General features: G+C 32.6%; 4 protein-coding genes and 1 non-coding gene across 5 annotated transcripts; 3 read left to right on the top strand and 2 right to left on the bottom strand.

Annotated features, from left to right (window-relative positions):
• Window positions 1–3,987: 3,987 nt before the first annotated feature.
• Window positions 3,988–5,368, top strand: LOC18037411 (SKP1-like protein 1A). The gene is made up of 2 exons (XM_006425328.2): window positions 3,988–4,385; window positions 4,951–5,368. The coding sequence occupies exons 1-2, from the start codon at window positions 4,053–4,055 to the stop codon at window positions 5,122–5,124; spliced, it is 507 nt and encodes a 168-aa protein (XP_006425391.1). The 5' UTR covers window positions 3,988–4,052; the 3' UTR covers window positions 5,125–5,368.
• Window positions 5,369–8,340: 2,972 nt separating this feature from the next.
• Window positions 8,341–10,605, bottom strand: LOC18036181 (pentatricopeptide repeat-containing protein At3g51320). Its single transcript, XM_024180664.1, is given in 2 exon segments — window positions 8,341–9,373; window positions 9,376–10,605. Coding segments are annotated over 2 exon segments (1,653 nt in total). The 5' UTR covers window positions 10,418–10,605; the 3' UTR covers window positions 8,341–8,762.
• Window positions 10,606–12,801: 2,196 nt separating this feature from the next.
• Window positions 12,802–14,138, top strand: LOC18035776 (UPF0434 protein PSPA7_2181). Its single transcript, XM_006425326.2, has 3 exons — window positions 12,802–13,072; window positions 13,165–13,219; window positions 13,725–14,138. The coding sequence occupies exons 1-3, from the start codon at window positions 12,933–12,935 to the stop codon at window positions 13,830–13,832; spliced, it is 303 nt and encodes a 100-aa protein (XP_006425389.1). The 5' UTR covers window positions 12,802–12,932; the 3' UTR covers window positions 13,833–14,138.
• Window positions 14,139–14,527: 389 nt separating this feature from the next.
• Window positions 14,528–15,344, top strand: LOC18035775 (E3 ubiquitin-protein ligase RHA2A). The gene has a single exon (XM_006425325.2). It carries the CDS (start codon window positions 14,727–14,729, stop codon window positions 15,153–15,155), a length of 429 nt encoding a protein of 142 aa, XP_006425388.1. The 5' UTR covers window positions 14,528–14,726; the 3' UTR covers window positions 15,156–15,344.
• Window positions 15,233–15,304, bottom strand: TRNAE-UUC. Its single transcript has one exon. It is a non-coding gene; the product is annotated as a tRNA-Glu (tRNA).
• Window positions 15,345–17,554: the final 2,210 nt, after the last annotated feature.

Raw genomic sequence — 17,554 nt, 5'->3', positions numbered from 1 at the left:
TGGTTTTTTTTAATTAATTGTTCATTAAAATTGATGTTTGATTTTATTAAGCTTGTTTCGAACTTAACAAATCGGGAGGGGGGGGGGGGGGGGGGTGGGGTCTTGGAAAAAGAATATTAATGTCTAAAATTAAATAATCATTGAATTTACCAATTAACTACCATAAAATTAAAACAGGGGAATGAAAAACCAAACCTTAAGATAAAAAAAAATTAATGCAATTCAATGGACTACCTAGCATCCTAAAGCATTAATATAATACAATATTAATGGAGGACAACGGGGGGGAATTCACCTTCCATTAAGTAACGCAAAACATTCAAATGCAATAAAGGGGGCCATTTAAAAAGGAAGTTGCCCCAACACTCGGAAATCAATAAAAACTCATTAATACAATTTCCTATATATCATCCCATATAAATTTAAAAAAAAAAAACTAAAATTATCCTAATAAAATTACTAAATTTAAAAAGATTATTATTATTATTACCTTTTATATTGATATAACAAAATAAAAGAAATAAAATCAATAAAATATAAATATTTTTTAGTTACCAATCATTATATACAACAAAAAAAATTATATATACATGTTTATAATTGTGCAAAACTGTAAACAAATTTATTAAACATTATGTGTATTTTCAGTAATTTGCATTCTTATAATAGTTTATCAGTAGGATTTACCAAATATTTACAATTAGTTTAATAATTTATACCACTTTTTAAAATAAATTTTACTAAATACTTAACTAATTCCTTTTATAACTAATTATTTCCAATTTTCTTATAAACTTTGATCAGATGCTAACCATATCACTTCTCTTTTTTCTTAATTATACTTTTAAACCATGGACAACAAAAGAATACGAATAATTAATTATTTTCTCATACACATTAGGATTTCAAAATTCAAATGCTTTTATTTTTTTATTTTAAAGATAGTTGTTAAATCACCAATTTGTTTGTAAGCTTTAGAAATTGTATAATATATTAGAAGTATAAAGTTAACCATATAACAAATAAATTATGTTATATTATGTGTTTTTAAAAATTAATATTTAAGTAATAGTTATATTAAATTTAATTACATATGATACACATATAATAATTAGTGAGAAAATTTCAACCTGCCCCCTACTATTTGTGACAATCTTCAATCGCCTCCCTTACTCCCAAAACTCGTTATCGTTAATCATTGACTGCCATTGACCGACCCTAATAGAATACTCTTGTAAGTACATTGTGAGGATAAAAAAAAAAGTTGATATATGACTAGTCATTGAAAAATAAAAAAGTTAAACAATTAAAATATTAATGTGTAAACAATGAAAAAGAAATTAAAAATAAACTGTTGAAATAATTTAATGAACCTAAATAAATTGACAAAATTCCTAAATTATACATGTTAGGTAAGCAAATTACAAGACATGTTATTATATGTAAATCGCGATAACGCCATCAAGATTAAATTTCAAAATTACAAGTCATGCTATCTTCGTCTTTTTCTTTCATTTTTCATTTTCATTTTTTTTTATTCTTACTCTTTTTTCATTTTTTTCTCAATTTTTTTTCCTTTCACGTACATGATAACTATACAACCGTTATTCAAATCTAATCTTACATTAAATTAAAATTAAAACTTAATTTCTAAAGATTAAAATCCAAACCCAGAAAATTAGAATCTATAAAATCCAAAACTTAGAACAACCAATCATCTTTTATTCTTTGATTTTCCCCTTTTTTTATATCTATATTTTCTTTAAATACCTTTACAAAATAAAAAAAAGATTAATAATGATAATACTAAAAAATATAAAAAGGTAAAATATTCTTCTTTTTCCATTTGTAACTTTTAACTAATTTCTATATTTATTTTTAAAAATAAAATTTTTAAATACGAAAAGGTAAAATTAATCCTTTTAAAAAAATTAGTTATATAGGCACCAAATAAAAATATTTTAAAGTATTGGGAAGCATACTATAAATATTTGAAATATTTATATGTGTTTTGAAAAATTTAGAAAGATTTGACATGCGAGTTATGCAACCCAAGAGAGGGGGTTAATTGAGATTTTAAATTTTATGCTAAACAATTTGCACAACAATTTAATCTATTGCCTTAATTAAATACAAAAATAATAAATTAAATATAGTACAATAGTAAAAGAGTAAGAAAAGAGAAAACAAACACAAATATTTTTATGTGGTTTGACAATCTGTGCCTACGTTCACGCCTCCAAGCTCACCTCGCTTGAGGATTTCAATATCCAAACCTCTCAAGGCTTCAAATGTTTACAATTGACTTCTAAGGTGTTAACGGACTTTTACAATCAAGAGATTATCCAAACCTCTCATATTTGTACACTCACAATTTTATGAGAAATGAAAATTACAACAATGAAACTCTCTTTAAGAGTGGATAAATAAATTATAGCTCAATGATGATTCAATAAATGATGATTTGCGAAATGAAAGCTCAATATATGTTATATGATCTTATTTATGCTTGCATTAGTTTTTAAAATGAAGTTGGAGTTGAGTTTTTATAGTAAAAGCCTAAAAACTAGTCGTTATAGGCAAATTCACGCAACCAAGTGGTTAGCCACTTGATTTATCCAGCTAGCTGCTTGTAACAGTGATATTACCGTTATTTTTGAATTTTCCTATAGTAATACTGTTCACCAAAATTACACTTTAGACCAAAACTTTTTATAATTATAATATAGCCCAAAACGTCATAAATGTTTGTAAACAGGTCCAATTTCAGAATTTCTAAATAATACTTGTCGTACCAAAACTTTATGAAATTATTATATGACCACAAATATATTAGTACTTTTCAAAGAGGTCTTTTTCAAAATTTAACATAATATCCATAAGTTTCAAAGTTCTTAAAACTTTTCACTTTAATTTAAAATTTGAAAATATAGCCTCAGGCGGCTAGCCGCTAGCCTCAGGCGGTTAGCCGCTTACTCTTTGTCCAATTTTGGTTTTCAAGTGTTTGGATTTCATTGGGTTCCTCAAACTTCCATAAATTATAATATGACCTAGGAGGTTTCAATAGTTTACAAATAAGTCCAATTTTGAAATTTAAAAATATTTATTAAAATCAAGGATTGCAAAACTTTTTTATTTTAATCCAAATTACTCAAATTCATAAAGCACCTTATCTTATAAATATAAAATCTTTTAATTTACGAAAAGTAATTATTTAAATAAATTCTTGAGCTTTTCAAATACTAAATCATGCATCAATTAAATCATACCGGCTTTACAAGAATTTGTCGTAATAATTAATACATTGAGCTCTAAACTTTATTCTTGATCGCGTCGTTGTCCGTTAAGTGTCTTGAACTTGATTTAAGGTGATTCACCTCGTTATAAATATTATCCTTCAAGAACTAGTGAAATGTAAAATACAATATTTATAAAATCACTTAAGACACATATTTGTTATCATCAAAATTACATAATGTGTAGCCCTTTAAGCTAACAAGATTTGGATCCATGAAAGTTAGTTTACCTAGGTATGACCTTTTTTTATTAATTGACTGTTAAGAAAATGTGTAAAAACTATTTAATCTTTTTGGCTATTAAAAATAACATAGAAATAATGAGTTGTGGAGATAATTTGATGTTTTCAATAATATGAGAATGATTTAAAGAGAGGGTACGTCAGAATTTTCCCATAACTAGTTGCGGTAAGTATTGTACCATAATCTATTAAAAAAAAGTATAGTGCCACAAGCTTTATCTAATTTAGACGGGCATTAAAAAAACTTCAATTAGTAACAAGTCACTCGGCCTTTAGCTGAATAACAATTTAATCTGATTGTAAATATAGTAATAATCTCGTACAGTAGTTATAGTCTGATTATCATTTAAAAAAACATTACGACACGTATGCAGTCGGCAGCATTACCCCACAAAATCTGATTACGATTTCACAATTTCGCCCTACCCCTACTATATATAAACCCGCTTTTCATTGGACGAATAAACTAAGCGGAGGAGACAAAGCTAGATTTGTTTTCTTTCTTCTCGAAACGATGTCGTCTCCTAAGATGATCGTACTCAAGAGCTGTGACGGCGAGTCGTTCGAGGTCGAGGAGGCTGTCGCGCTTGAGTCGACGACCATCAAGCACATGATCGAGGACGACTGCGCCGATAACGGCATCCCGTTACCGAACGTGACGGGCAAGATCCTGGCGAAGGTGGTTGAGTATTGCAAGAAACACGTGGAGGTTCCTGCGACCCAGGATAGCAACAACAGCGGCGCCAACAGCAACGGTACTGCCACTAACGGTGGTGAGGAGGATCTCAAAAGCTGGGACACTGACTTCGTCAAAGTTGACCAGGCCACTCTCTTCGATCTCATCCTGGTCGGTATTGTTTATCTCTTTGCTTGATCAAAGTTAGGGTTTGAAATCCTAATATGAAAATTTTGGCTTTATCTCTTTTCATTCTCTAATACTGATTGCTTTGGGTAATATTGCCAATATTTTTTATGTTAGGGTTTGTAAGGTATGTTTTTGTTGTGATCTTGCATCTCCTAATTGTTTGCTCCGTCCGTAATTCTGCAATTATATTTTGTGATTTAGTGAGTTAATTAGTATTTTACTTGCTCAAAAGCTTACGAATTTATGATGTTTTTCAAATCTGATTGCTGATAACAATTGTAGGACTTTGTAGTTAAGTGATATTGTTGTGGGCACTGTCTTTATGGGTGTGATTCTAGGATCATTTTTATGAAGGAAATTGACCGTTCGTTTTGTGCTTGCATGCATGTTGTATTTCATGTATTCACACTCCACTTTGTGTTTAAGGTTTCCTGTTTTGTGCGATTGTCTCGTTTTGAAAATGCTTGCCGGTGGTAATAGAAAAACAATTTTTTATTTCAGTTACGTTTGAAAAGTAATGCTTGGATTTTTTTTTTTTTTTTTACAGGCAGCAAACTACCTGAACATCAAGGGGCTGCTGGACCTTACCTGCCAGACTGTTGCTGACATGATCAAGGGAAAGACTCCGGAGGAGATTCGAAAGACCTTTAACATCAAGAATGACTTCACTCCAGAGGAGGAAGAAGAGGTCCGTAGGGAGAACCAGTGGGCTTTTGAGTGAAAGTTGTTTCAACAAAGACAATTTTTCATTATCATTGTCTTGCAATCTTGCTGTCTTTAACATGTAGATGTAGTTTTCTAGGGCTTATCTTTTCCTTTCTCATTGTACTTTCGAACTTATTAGCTGTTTGAAATGTAAATAATAGTCTGTTCTGGTGGAACTGGTAGCAGTTGGTCTGGTCCATCCTTTCCTGCTTGCTATCAAGACCGTTGGATCATTGAATTTGACTAATTCCTTTTGGTTCGATGCGTGTTATTTTCTTTCTTTATATATATATGAATGCAACAGGTGTAAATGGTTTTGGATCCCGGTTTGTCTGTATTTGAATGGACCTGCATGTGGGAGTAATGTGACGTTGAAACCTATATAAGATAATCAGTTTGTCGTGGCTCAATAGTTTTAAATGCCAGGTGATGGGATACGTAGACATGTGTTGACCTTCGCTCTCTTCTACAAACTTTATGACTTGGTCTTTAATCTTGTTTGGTAATCCAGAGCTTTCTCCAAGTTGGAGAAGTAACTATTTTAGGTAACAGATTGTTGGGATCTCTTTGATTAGATGTCATCATAAATGGTCTATAGATAGTTTAACTGTATCAGATCTACATGCCCACCTTCTTGTATATGTCCCTGTAGTATTTACTAACTTTGAAGGATAGGAACTATCCCTGTAGTATTTATTAATGTATTTATTAACTTTGAGGGATAGGAACTATCTGCTTCACAGGAATTCTGTTGTTTTTACTAATATATGCAGTCTAATGCACCAAAAAACTTGTTGCTGCACTGATAACGGTTTTTGTTACTAGCAAGATCCTGGTGAAGGTGGTTGATTATTGAAAGAAACACCTAGAGGCTTCTACGATCGAGGAGGTGTTGGTTAGGAAGGATCTCAAGAGCTAGGATGCTATCGTCGCCAAGGTTGACCAGGCCACTCTTCGATCTTATTATTTTCAATAATAAGATCTCTTTATTTAATTTTTCCTTTAAGTTATGGTTTGAAAATAATGTTTCTTACTTAATATGGAATATTTGGGCTTATTTCTTGTTATTCCACTAATAGCGATTCATTTGTGTATTATCTACTAATATCTTTGACGTTCGGGTTTGTAAGGTATGCTTATGTTATGAACTTGGCGATTGCATGGTAAACTGTTTGCTCTTGTACAATTATTTTATTTGACGTAATGAGTTAATAGCTTACAAATGTAGAAAGACTAGATAGTTATTTGATGTTGTTGCAGCCAGTGTGTGGAAGGAATTCTAGAATACATTAGAGGTAATACAATCAATCAATGCGTGTATGGCATGTGTAATTGAATTTAATATAATTGCTACTTGTATGGTGGTTTTTTAAAATAAATGTATACATGTCAAAGCATCATTTGTTTATTGTATGGCTGTCGTGATACCTCTGATGTCTTATAGAATTTCTCATGTTTATGACAGTGATTCTTGGACTCTTTTAATGCAGTAAATTTCCACTAGTTGCTCTATTGGTTTTGAATTGCCTTTTGTTGCATGCTTACATGTTCTTTTGCATGTATTTACACTAGTTGTTGTGTTTAGGGTTTTGTGTGATTGTCATGTATCTGAGATTGCTCACCATTGGTAATACAATAACAATATATTATTTCAGTTATGCTTGAAGCAATCATTGGAGCAACTATTGTTGGTCTAATGTTGCAGGAGGCAATCAATTTGAAAATCAAGGGGCTGCTGGATTTTAGCTCCCATTTTTAGGCTGCCAGACTGCTGCAGACATGATCAACAAGTTGAAGAGATTTGGAAGTCCTTTAACATCAGGAATGACTTCACCCCAGAGAATGAAGAATGCTGTAGGGAGAACCAGTGGGCATTTGAATGAAAACTTGTTTAACATAGATGAAATAATTGCATCACTCTCATCTGTCCTTTAACATGTTGTATGTAGATGTTATTGACCGCCTTATCTTTTGCCTGTCCCTACTTGCAAACTTATAAGCTAACTGAAATGTAAATAAATAGTGGTCTGATTTTGATGGAACTGGTAGGAGTTGCTGGCCATCTTTTCCTGCTTGCAAAGTTGTTATCAAGATCCTTAGACCATTAAATTCTGACTAATTCATTTTGGTACCATGCATGTTATTTTGTATCTTTATATGGTCTACGCACGAATGGACCTGCCTGTGAGGAATAATGCAACTTTTAAAACCTAACCATTGATTGGATGATTTGCTCGCTGTGGCTTAGTAGTTTTATAGTTTCAAATGCCATGTCATGGATTTTTTTACTATGTGTTGACTTTGTTGTGAATTCATTATTACAGTTGTTATCAAGAGTTTTTACCAAGCTGGAGTGGTAAGTTATAGATGGTGGCATGATGCTCATTGTGATTAGTTATTGTCACATATGATTGAGAAATAGTTTAAATGTATTCGGAGTTAATTTTTCAGATGACTTTCTTCGAAGATCAAGTCACTTGCCTGGCTCTGGCTTCTTGTGTTGTTTGTTAATTTAGAGGGTTAGGAAGTGACCGATCTATTCCACTGGTCTCTCCCCTTGTTACTAAATGTGCAATCTAATGCACTAACAACATTGTCGATTTACATGACGCAAGTAAGTAATAGCCGGGGATGGTAATTCGCGCTATTGTTAGTCTATTCATGTCAAATTTGAACAAATACTAATATGATCAATTTATTAATCATGTTAACTCATTTAGTACATTTAATTCTAGAAAATTAAAAATAAATTTAATTGTAATAAGTATGTCAATATTATTATTTGAAAATGGAGTATAAATAAATTAACATGATATTTAATAACATATGAATAAGTTTATGAAATTATAAAGATATTACATAAAATAATTAACTTGGTATTAAATATATATTTGTTATTTTCAAGTTGTATTATCACTTTAATTAATATTCATGTCATAAATGCATTAATGACTTAATTACTAAAAAGGTCCAATACGAATGCAGAATGATTATTACTCGTGTCAATTTTTATCAATATAAATCCAAAAAAATTATGTCGTATCCATGTCGTAATTCAGATTGCTACCTTTAATAACAGTTATACAATTTGAAGGTCGACTAAGTTTTGGAAAGTGAACAAGTATGAATTTAAGTGAATTAAATTGGAAAATAAAAAATAAATCTAATATGCAACAAGGGCAAATTCAGTATAAAAATTCGAATATTATTTGGAATCTCGTTCCATTGTGCCGCAGAAACAAACTGGAAAGATTTCGACAACCTAAAGAAAAATCTCAAAGTCCGTTGACCATCATCATGCTCACGTCTTGTGTGCGCAGACGAAAGAGTGTATTGATGGAGGTGTATATGCTCACCTGCACATATATTAAACTTACTATCACAACAAAATCATATAAAACTTGATCTCAACTTCAAGCATCGTGCTGGTATCCTTCCTAGTTCCTACAGAGTTACTCTCTTTTAAGTTCACTCTGTAATGGTTGGGAGACGATGCAGCAGTGCCACAGTTTAGAAAGATTACATTGCATCATCACAACAACATTTAGTTGTGATGTTAACTTCCGGACTTGTTCTTGTGCCAGGGTAGCTGCTTCGAGACAGTAGCTAACGATCTTGACTGTCTGCACTCCATCATTTTGTTCACCTCCTCTTTCATTCCACCTCTCCAAAAATGTCCAACACTTTTAACTTTTCAACTACTTCTTTCAAGTCTACAAGACGACATCCAGGCATTCTCCCCATCCGTCGCTTCTTCATCAGCTCTCTTACCCTAGCTACATCCTCCCATTGGCCTGCCACGGCATATACATTCAATAGAAACTGATATCTTGAAAAATCCTGAGGATCCATGTCGACAAAAGACTTTGCAAGTCTCTCTACCATAGCTACAGCTCCTTGAAAACGACATAGACTGAGTAAGCTAACCCACATTATGGATTCGAATGACATATTGTCATTGTCTTCAGGCATCTTCCTTAAAATTTCCTCTGCCTCTTCTGTAAGCTCTGCTCCAGCATAAAGGTTGGCCATGCACCAATAATGAGCGAAATTTGGCTTTATTTTATAAAAATCAATCATCTTTCTGAAATAGATTCTTCCCTCTGTCAACAATTCTGCTCGAACACAAGCACAAATAACGCCAATGAAAGTTATTTCATCAGGAGAAATGCTGCCTCCTGCTACAGTCTCGTTCACTAAAGCTGTAAACAATTTAATTCCTTCCTCTGGTTTTCCATGAATGCAGTGCCCCAAAATCATTGCATCCAGCAAACTAAATTCCTATCAGCCATGCTATCAAAAACTCTCTGCGCTACCTCTACTTTCTGGCACTTACTATACAAATCTATCAAGGCCGTGTCAAGGATGATGTTTGGTTTCAATGAAGTCCTTACAGTATACCCATGAACTGATCTTCCCTCATTAAATCTCGCGGACCTGCCACATGCAGTGAGCACACTCGCCATTGTTTTATCATTCCCTCTAAATCCACTCTTCATCATTTCCCTAAACAATTTCAACGAACAACCGGGATTCCCACTCTTTGAATAACCACTAATCATGATATTCCAAGAAACCACATTCCTCTCAGGCATTATATCAAACAACTCATGAGCAGCCGACATGTCACCAGACCTCACATGCCCACTGACAATAGAATTCCAAGAAATCAAATCCCTGTGCGACATTTGAACAAACGTATTCCTAGCACAGTCCATTGCCCCGAAACAACCATACATGTTAATCAAAGAGTTCATCACTGGCAATTCAAAATCGACCCCGTTTTTCAAAGCCAATCCATGACACATCCCGCCTCTCTCAACACAACCCGTCTTCGCACAAGATCCAAAAAGCGACACAAAAGTATAACTGTTCGGCATAAATCCATTTTTAATCATCTGAAAATAAAAGACCACAGCTTGATCCGGGACGCAACTATTTGAATAAGCTTTAACAACAGCATTGACACAAAACGTCCCAGGATTATTAATGCATTTAAAAACCAAAACAGTGTAATCCGGACTCCCAAAATCCGCAGAATGCTTTAAAAGATTTATGGTCCAAAATGAGTTGTTGAAGAAAAGACCAGAAGTGATCAAATGGGCTTGGATCTGAAGTAGCTGTTTCATGTTCTGACATGATTTTAAAAAAGAGATAGTTCTATCCTCACTGTAGCAACTAGATGACGAGGATAAGATTGAAGAGAAAGAGAGGCTGCTCGTGTTCGGTTTTGAGGTGGATGCTAGATTCGGGTGAGACAAAATTGTGCGTCTAAATCTAAAGAGTTCTCGTTTTGCGTTTCTTGCCATTCATTTGCAACTTTGTGTTTAGAATTGAATCTTAATTCCAATTTGGTCAGCGCCATTACCACACATCACTCTCGTTTTCGCTCTTGCTTTTCACTCGATACTTGACATCGAACAATCGATCTTTGAATGAGAAGGACGATGTGGCTTCGCTTTATACTCATCGGTGGATCCCTGCGAAAGATGTTTGGACTTTCGGTGGCAAAGTTCAAAATGAGCCGGGTGGCGCCCCGTGATCCAAAATCCGACGTAAACTGGGTTCGATATGAACCGGTTCGGTCAGAGTCAAATATCGAGTGAAAAATATGTTCGATTCTCCGAGTAATTTGATCAAATTTAAATTTTTTAATATTTTTTCCAAGTAATTTTTTTTTATGACCAAATTAAAATACAGACAGCTTAAACCTAAAGACTTACCTTTCAATTAAAAAAAAAACTAAAAATATAATGAAAATTACATCGTATAGTGTTTAGGTACTGAGGAATGCATATAGAGTTTAAATTTTGGGTCTTTCTACACCGAATTATGTATGCATTGTAAAATGTCAACACTGTGAATTTACCCTCGCAATTGTAAAAGAGAGTAGTTACTAGTTATCAAAACAAAAGCAATATGTTGGAATTTTATTGGTATTTCAAAGTAATTATTTAAAGAAAGTGAAAGTAAATATTTTTTTTCTTTGATATTGAAATTGGTTGCGTCTCAATAAGTCAAATTAAATTAAATTATACATGATTTGAATTATTCAAATTAAATTAAATTATAGGATGCATGAAAAATTAATTTAAATTTAATAAGAAAAGTGGACGAGTAATCTAAAAATTGAATTAGAAAAAAAACTATAAATGACTTTTTATATAAATGAGTCATACAAAACCTTCAGACACTACTACTACTACTACCTCTACTTCTATTTCTTTTTTCTTCATCAAATTTTCCCTTATTACTCTCAATCGAGTGCAATCTCATAGTGGTGAGATTTTTAATTCTTATGTTTATATATATATAATTTTTTTTGGAAAGCACATGATTTTTCGAGCCTTTGTGTCAACGAGAATTGAGGAGCTTCAACTTTATTCCACCTGGAATTTTGTGTTAGCCTGGAACTTGTAAATTGTAATTAGTTACTTTTAATTTTGGACTTGTTGCACAAATAATTTATGCAGACTCAGAATTTTGTGTGTAATCAATATGTTCATTTGGCTGGTTTCACTGTAATATACCAAAAAAATTTTAAAAATACAAAATAATTGTTTAATTTCTAATGATAGATTTGATGGTGATGTCATAGAGCTGACAAAATTTGACACGACCCGATTACCCAACACGAACACGATATAAATAAACGAGTATGGGTCGTCAAATTTAACACAATTATTAAATGGGTCGGGTCCGGGTCAACACGATTTTTTTCCGTGTCGGGTTTGAGTTAAAATTCTTAACCCATTTACCCGATCAATGACCCGATTATATTTTCTATTTTAAAATAATTTACATATTCTTATAATTAAAACTCAAATATTAGAGATTATTTTCTTTTTTTTTATTCTTTAAAAGGGTGAATATAAACACAATGTTTTATTTATAAAATTTTACATACATTTAGAGATTCAATAGTGTAAATGTGTAAAAATTGATAGACATGTATATTTTATAATATTGATATATAATATAATATTATATATATATATATATATATATATATATAATTAAAACCTCAATAGTGAACATGTGTAATATATTGGTAGATATGTATATTTTATAATATCGATAAATTATGTATGTATGTATGTATTTATTTATGTACATACGTATGTATGATAGTGTGTAAATATTTGATGTAACTTTTGTTCAATATATAGATATTAAACAGGTTATTGGGTAATCCGATTATTTTTCCGTGGTGGGTTTGAGTCTCAATATTTTGACACGATTATTAAATGAGTCGGATTTGGGTCGACCTAAATTTAACACGATACGAACACGACCCGATGACCCATTTTGCCAGCTCTAGGTGATGAAGATATGTATAGTGGTCATTCTTGAGAAAGTGAAGGCGCAAATGAGAGAGAAAAGAACAAAGTTAAAAAAATAAATACATATTCTTAATTTATAATAAGGATAATTTAAAAAAGAAATGAGAGTAATTAAAAAAAATAAACTGTTGAGATAAATTGAGGGGTGAAATATCACTGGTCATTAAATAATCTTTTAATTATTTAATGATAGATACCATGAAAGGAGGATTTGATGAGGACAGTGAGGTGTCCATAGAAATACTCATTCAGTAACTCAGAGGAGTTAGCCAGCCGAACAGGTGTAATTTTGGGCATGTGCAGATTGCAGAATGAGTCGATCAGTTGAACCAAACGTGGCCTTTGAAATCGATTTCCAAAGTTCACACTTCTGCGACGCAGGAACGGACCGAACGGTGCGTTTAGTTTCGTTTGAAGAAACGCTGTCGTTTCCATTTATTGGCACCATCTTACAAAGCAAGTCCAATTTTCCAAAGCCAATATGCTCGAATGGAGCTCCCAAGACTTGAATCATTATAAAATGGTGAGAATAAGCAAAGCGCTTTTGAAAGAAGCAGGAACGGGACTCAGTAAGACTCTTTCTGAGATCCTCGTCTGCCCACTTACCAAACAGCCCCTTAGGTATTTTTTTTTCCTTCCTTTTTATGTCTAAAATATTGATATTCATGATTTGCTAATTGCTATAATTGGTTATTTTTATTTGTTCATGCCAGGGTATGTGAAGAAACTAATTCCTTGATCAGTGATTCCATCGGCGTTTCTTTTCCAGTGAGTTGTTACCTTATTCTTTTTTAAATTCAATTTCTTGTTTCTTTTCTGGGATACGTTTAATTTTAGAATATAAATGCCTGTTCTAGGGTTTTTTTTTATAAATACCTGCACTACTGCAATTTCTCTGTTTAATGTTAATCAGATAGTTGGTGATAAATAGATACAGTTCTTGACTTTCAGGGAAATTTTGGGAAATGGGTTATTAAAAAATTGTTGAAAGATCTAAGCTTTGGTGTGTTAGAGACCTCATGAATCTTAAAATCATGCTTAATAGGGAGGTGACATATGATGCTACTTTAACTTTCACACCGATTTTTGGTTCAAGTTCTAAATGATGATATCGAAATTGTCCATCAGGGACTTTTCTGTTTGTTTAACTTATTCTCGTGTGTAAAAATTACTGATTTAGTGGTGCTGAGCCTTTACCATAATGGCTTTTGTCACAATTTTTTTCATCTATGGTTTTTGGCTAAACGTTCATTGCTACTTGTGTAATGGATAGATAAAAGATGGAATCCCCAGCTTGGTGCCAAAGGATGGCAAGATACTTGGTGTCAATGATGACCAGATAAAAAGTGATGCTGCTGATGCTGCAATGAACAAGGAATGAATACGTGGCATCGGTTGTGAGACTATGAGACATAATATGTGCTCAAAGAGGACTGCTTTTGGAAAAATTATGTCAACCTTTTCATATTGCCATGTCCACAATTATGTTGTGATTGGTCATGCATTTCTTGTTTTTCAGCAATATATGGCACAAGTCTTTTTCGAGCATAACTAGCGTTGAGTTTCCCATATGTTCAATTGGCCTCAACTACTTCTTTCATTGGTAATTTACTTGTTCTTTCAACTGTACCTGTAAACATTTTCAAGAAGTATATGAGATAATGTCACCTCTATGTACAAGATGTTCCCCAAACATTGTCGCTACACCTTTTGAATGTGCAACTGCAACCTCAACTTGAGGCTTGCTTTTGACTTGTTCTTTATTTATTCCTAGATCGACTTTCCAGCTTATGTCTTGATTTATTAGTGTGCTACCACTTTTGAAGTAACATCTTTCCAGCTTAGCCTGTTCTCTTTGAGGTCAATGTCACTTAGAAAGTGTGCTTCTTATTTTGAAAGTGAAATAGTCTCTGCACCATTGAATAGTCGTTTAATCTTTCTCTTGCTCTCAGTGGCAAATCTTAATGTTGAAGGGATATTTATATTTGTGATCGTTTAATTAAGGCTGCAAGGCAGGTCAAATGATCCCTTAAATAGAACTAGAACGCATCTGATGAGATAAAAACAAATAAATTCTTGAAAGGGTCAAGTGTAATTATCTTATTTAGGTGTAACTGCTATATGGATGTTGGACTCTCCCAATCCTACAACCCTTTTAGATCACGCAAAACAACTAAGCAACAAATTATCTAAATAGCACCTTTGACGCCCAGATCTTCGACTCAGAATCTCTTATTAAAATCAAAAAGAAAATGCTAATGCTTCATCACAACAAATGGTTCTCAGCAAATTAGCCACCTTTCTCTGCGATTCGATCATCCTAAGAAGCCAACTCAGGCTAAGGAATAAAGCATCACCATCCTATGAAGTAATAGCATCAGATGTTGTACTAAATAGGCTGACAGATGGTGCTTCATCATCTTCAAGCTTGCTGGGTGGATCACGTTTAGCTAATGAGTTTGAAGGCGAGTCGTGTTGTGTATGTTTGTCGAGACTGAAGCAAGGAGATGACATGCGTGTTCTACCTTGCCTGCATAGATTTCACAGGGCATGCGTGGATAGATGGTTCAATGAATGGACAAAAACTTGCCCACTCTGCCGCTTTTCAATGGGTGAAGAGATGAAGCTTCACGCAGGCCTAGGGGAGGTGCTTACTGATGAGATGGTGATATGGTTTTCTTCATTTCATGTTGCTGGCTTCTAAAACTACGGAACTGCGTTTAATTAGAATCACAGGCAACTGTGAAGATGCATGAATTGTTTTTGAAAAGCAAAATAATTTTCCGTTGCCGGGAATCGAACCCGGGTCTCCTGGGTGAAAGCCAGATATCCTAACCGCTGGACGACAACGGATAATATAGTAGTGTGTGCCAGCATTTTTCATTTTGATATTTTACAATAAGCAAAAATACAAGCAACAAGACTGCAGGGAAGTGGCAAAAGGCTCGCCATTGTGTAATGTCCTTGCGATTTTTGTTTAACTATTTGTAGGGAACAAGAAAAATATGGCCAATGGCACAAGCACATACCCCGCAATGGTTGCCACTTGCCCAATTAAGAAAACAGCTGAAGCCTGCCAACCTGTGTGATATGTTCATGTTGGTTTACGTATCTCTCTCTATCCCTCTCTCTCTCTCTCTCTCTCTCTATGCATATATATATATATATATATATATATATATATATATATATAATCCATGCGAAAACTTGACAAATAAAAGCAAGCTAGGAGACTTATTAAAAAATTTCTAACATCAAATTTTTGTTGGTTCCATTACATGATAAATGAGACAAACTCGTGAGTTGTGATTGATAAAGATCTTTAGATGAGTGATAAGGTGTCCCCAATGAGTTAACTAAGAACTGATTAATTAATGTATAGAATAGTTGAACAAAAGAGTAAAGTAATAATAATCGTAATTTTTTCATCCGTAACGAGTAAAGTAAAATCATTTTCGATAGTTTTTTTGTTCCTTGTGCCAACAAAAGTAATGAAAAATGAAAATGCCTTCTAGTTTGACTCCACCTGAATTTCTAAATACGTCTCAATAATAATTCATTTTACTTTTGAAGTAATAACCGTTTCGATTTCTTATTTAAAAAAATATATATATGTTCAGACATTTCATTTATTTTTATATTTGTATCTGCTAATCATCAACCACCAATTTTTTTTTTTTATTGAGAAAATTTCAAATTAAGATAGAAACCACTACTCCATCATAAAGTGATTCTTAATGTATTTACACTTTTTTTCTTTTATTATTTTTTTGAAAGACTATTCTCTCAATTGACTCATACGAAAAAGATTGAAAATGTATTGAGGAATAAGAAAGAGATAGAAAGTAGAGGTTCTTAGGCCAATACGAACAGAAATGAATCACCTTCTTTGGTCGATGGTACCAAACCAAATAGTGATAGAAGCAAGCAGCAGCACTAGATTCCATTTTCAGTTTCTCACAAACAAGTCAATTTTGTTGGAGGGCAATAATTGTGAAATCTATGATGACTATCAAAGATGCCACACATGGCGGGGCCCTTAAAGTTGCTTCAGCACACTGTCCGAACCTTGCTTAAATCAAATTTATGGCTAGATATATCTTAATGTTGAATAGGTAATGTCCGCTCCCAATAATGGAGAGAATTTCCATTCTCATACTTGAAAGCTTTAAGCTTTAATGTGTGTGTATTGATAATTTTATTTTTATTGATTCATGAACATAAAGTGATAAAGGCTTAATTTATATAAATATTTAAAAAAATAAAAAAGAAATGGCACAATTAATATAATTTGAGGATAATGATTTATTAGTAAATATTGATTGACATTTGACACTCAATATTTTAATCAACGTACGTAAAAATCAAGATGGAGACAATCAACTATTTAAATTTATTTATTTATATTTTATTTTGTTTCCATCATTGAATTCTTATTATTATCCCTCCAGTTGGGTATGGTAATTTTGTGACTTCGTCCTACTTTCATGTTGTCAATCATTGAACTTTCTTTATGATTTCTTTCAGGTTTTATGTAGTAAATCCGGGAAATTTATTTCTTTGAATCTTGTCGAAAAGAAAAAAAAAAATCTAATTTATTTCCCATGTAAACTTTAAAATAATTTAGTAATCAGTCATGAATAATAAAAAATTCTATCAATGAGAATTAGATATACTTTCAGAATAAAGAAGTCACAAACTTCGATATTACTTGTTTTTGTTTTGTATTATTATATAGTTTATCCGGGTTTAATATGGAATTCTAACTAAAGATGGTCTTTAGTGCTCCTGTAGTATTACTCCTTCTTCATTGTCATTGAGGGCTTACCATATGGATATGCATATTATTATGATTGGGTGAAGTATATGTATAAATAAGAAAGGAACAGTGGTTAAACTCCACATACCTAAGACTCTTAAATCCGCTCTAGTATAATGAAAGAATTTAAAGAGTAACATAGAGAAGATAAATTTGATGCTTATTGATTGGTTTATGAGCACAAAATATTAATTTATACAAATGTTTGAAAACAAGAAAGAAAATGATTTAGGCTTTATTTGGTACAAATTTTTAAGTAGAGTTTATACTAGTAAAGCTTTTGC

Source organism: Citrus clementina, unplaced genomic scaffold (assembly GCF_000493195.1).
Source record: "Citrus clementina cultivar Clemenules unplaced genomic scaffold, Citrus_clementina_v1.0 scaffold_7, whole genome shotgun sequence".
Lineage (NCBI taxonomy): Eukaryota > Viridiplantae > Streptophyta > Magnoliopsida > Sapindales > Rutaceae > Citrus > Citrus x clementina.
The sequence above is the reverse complement of the archived record's forward strand: the minus strand, read 5'-3'. Positions and strand labels throughout refer to the sequence as shown.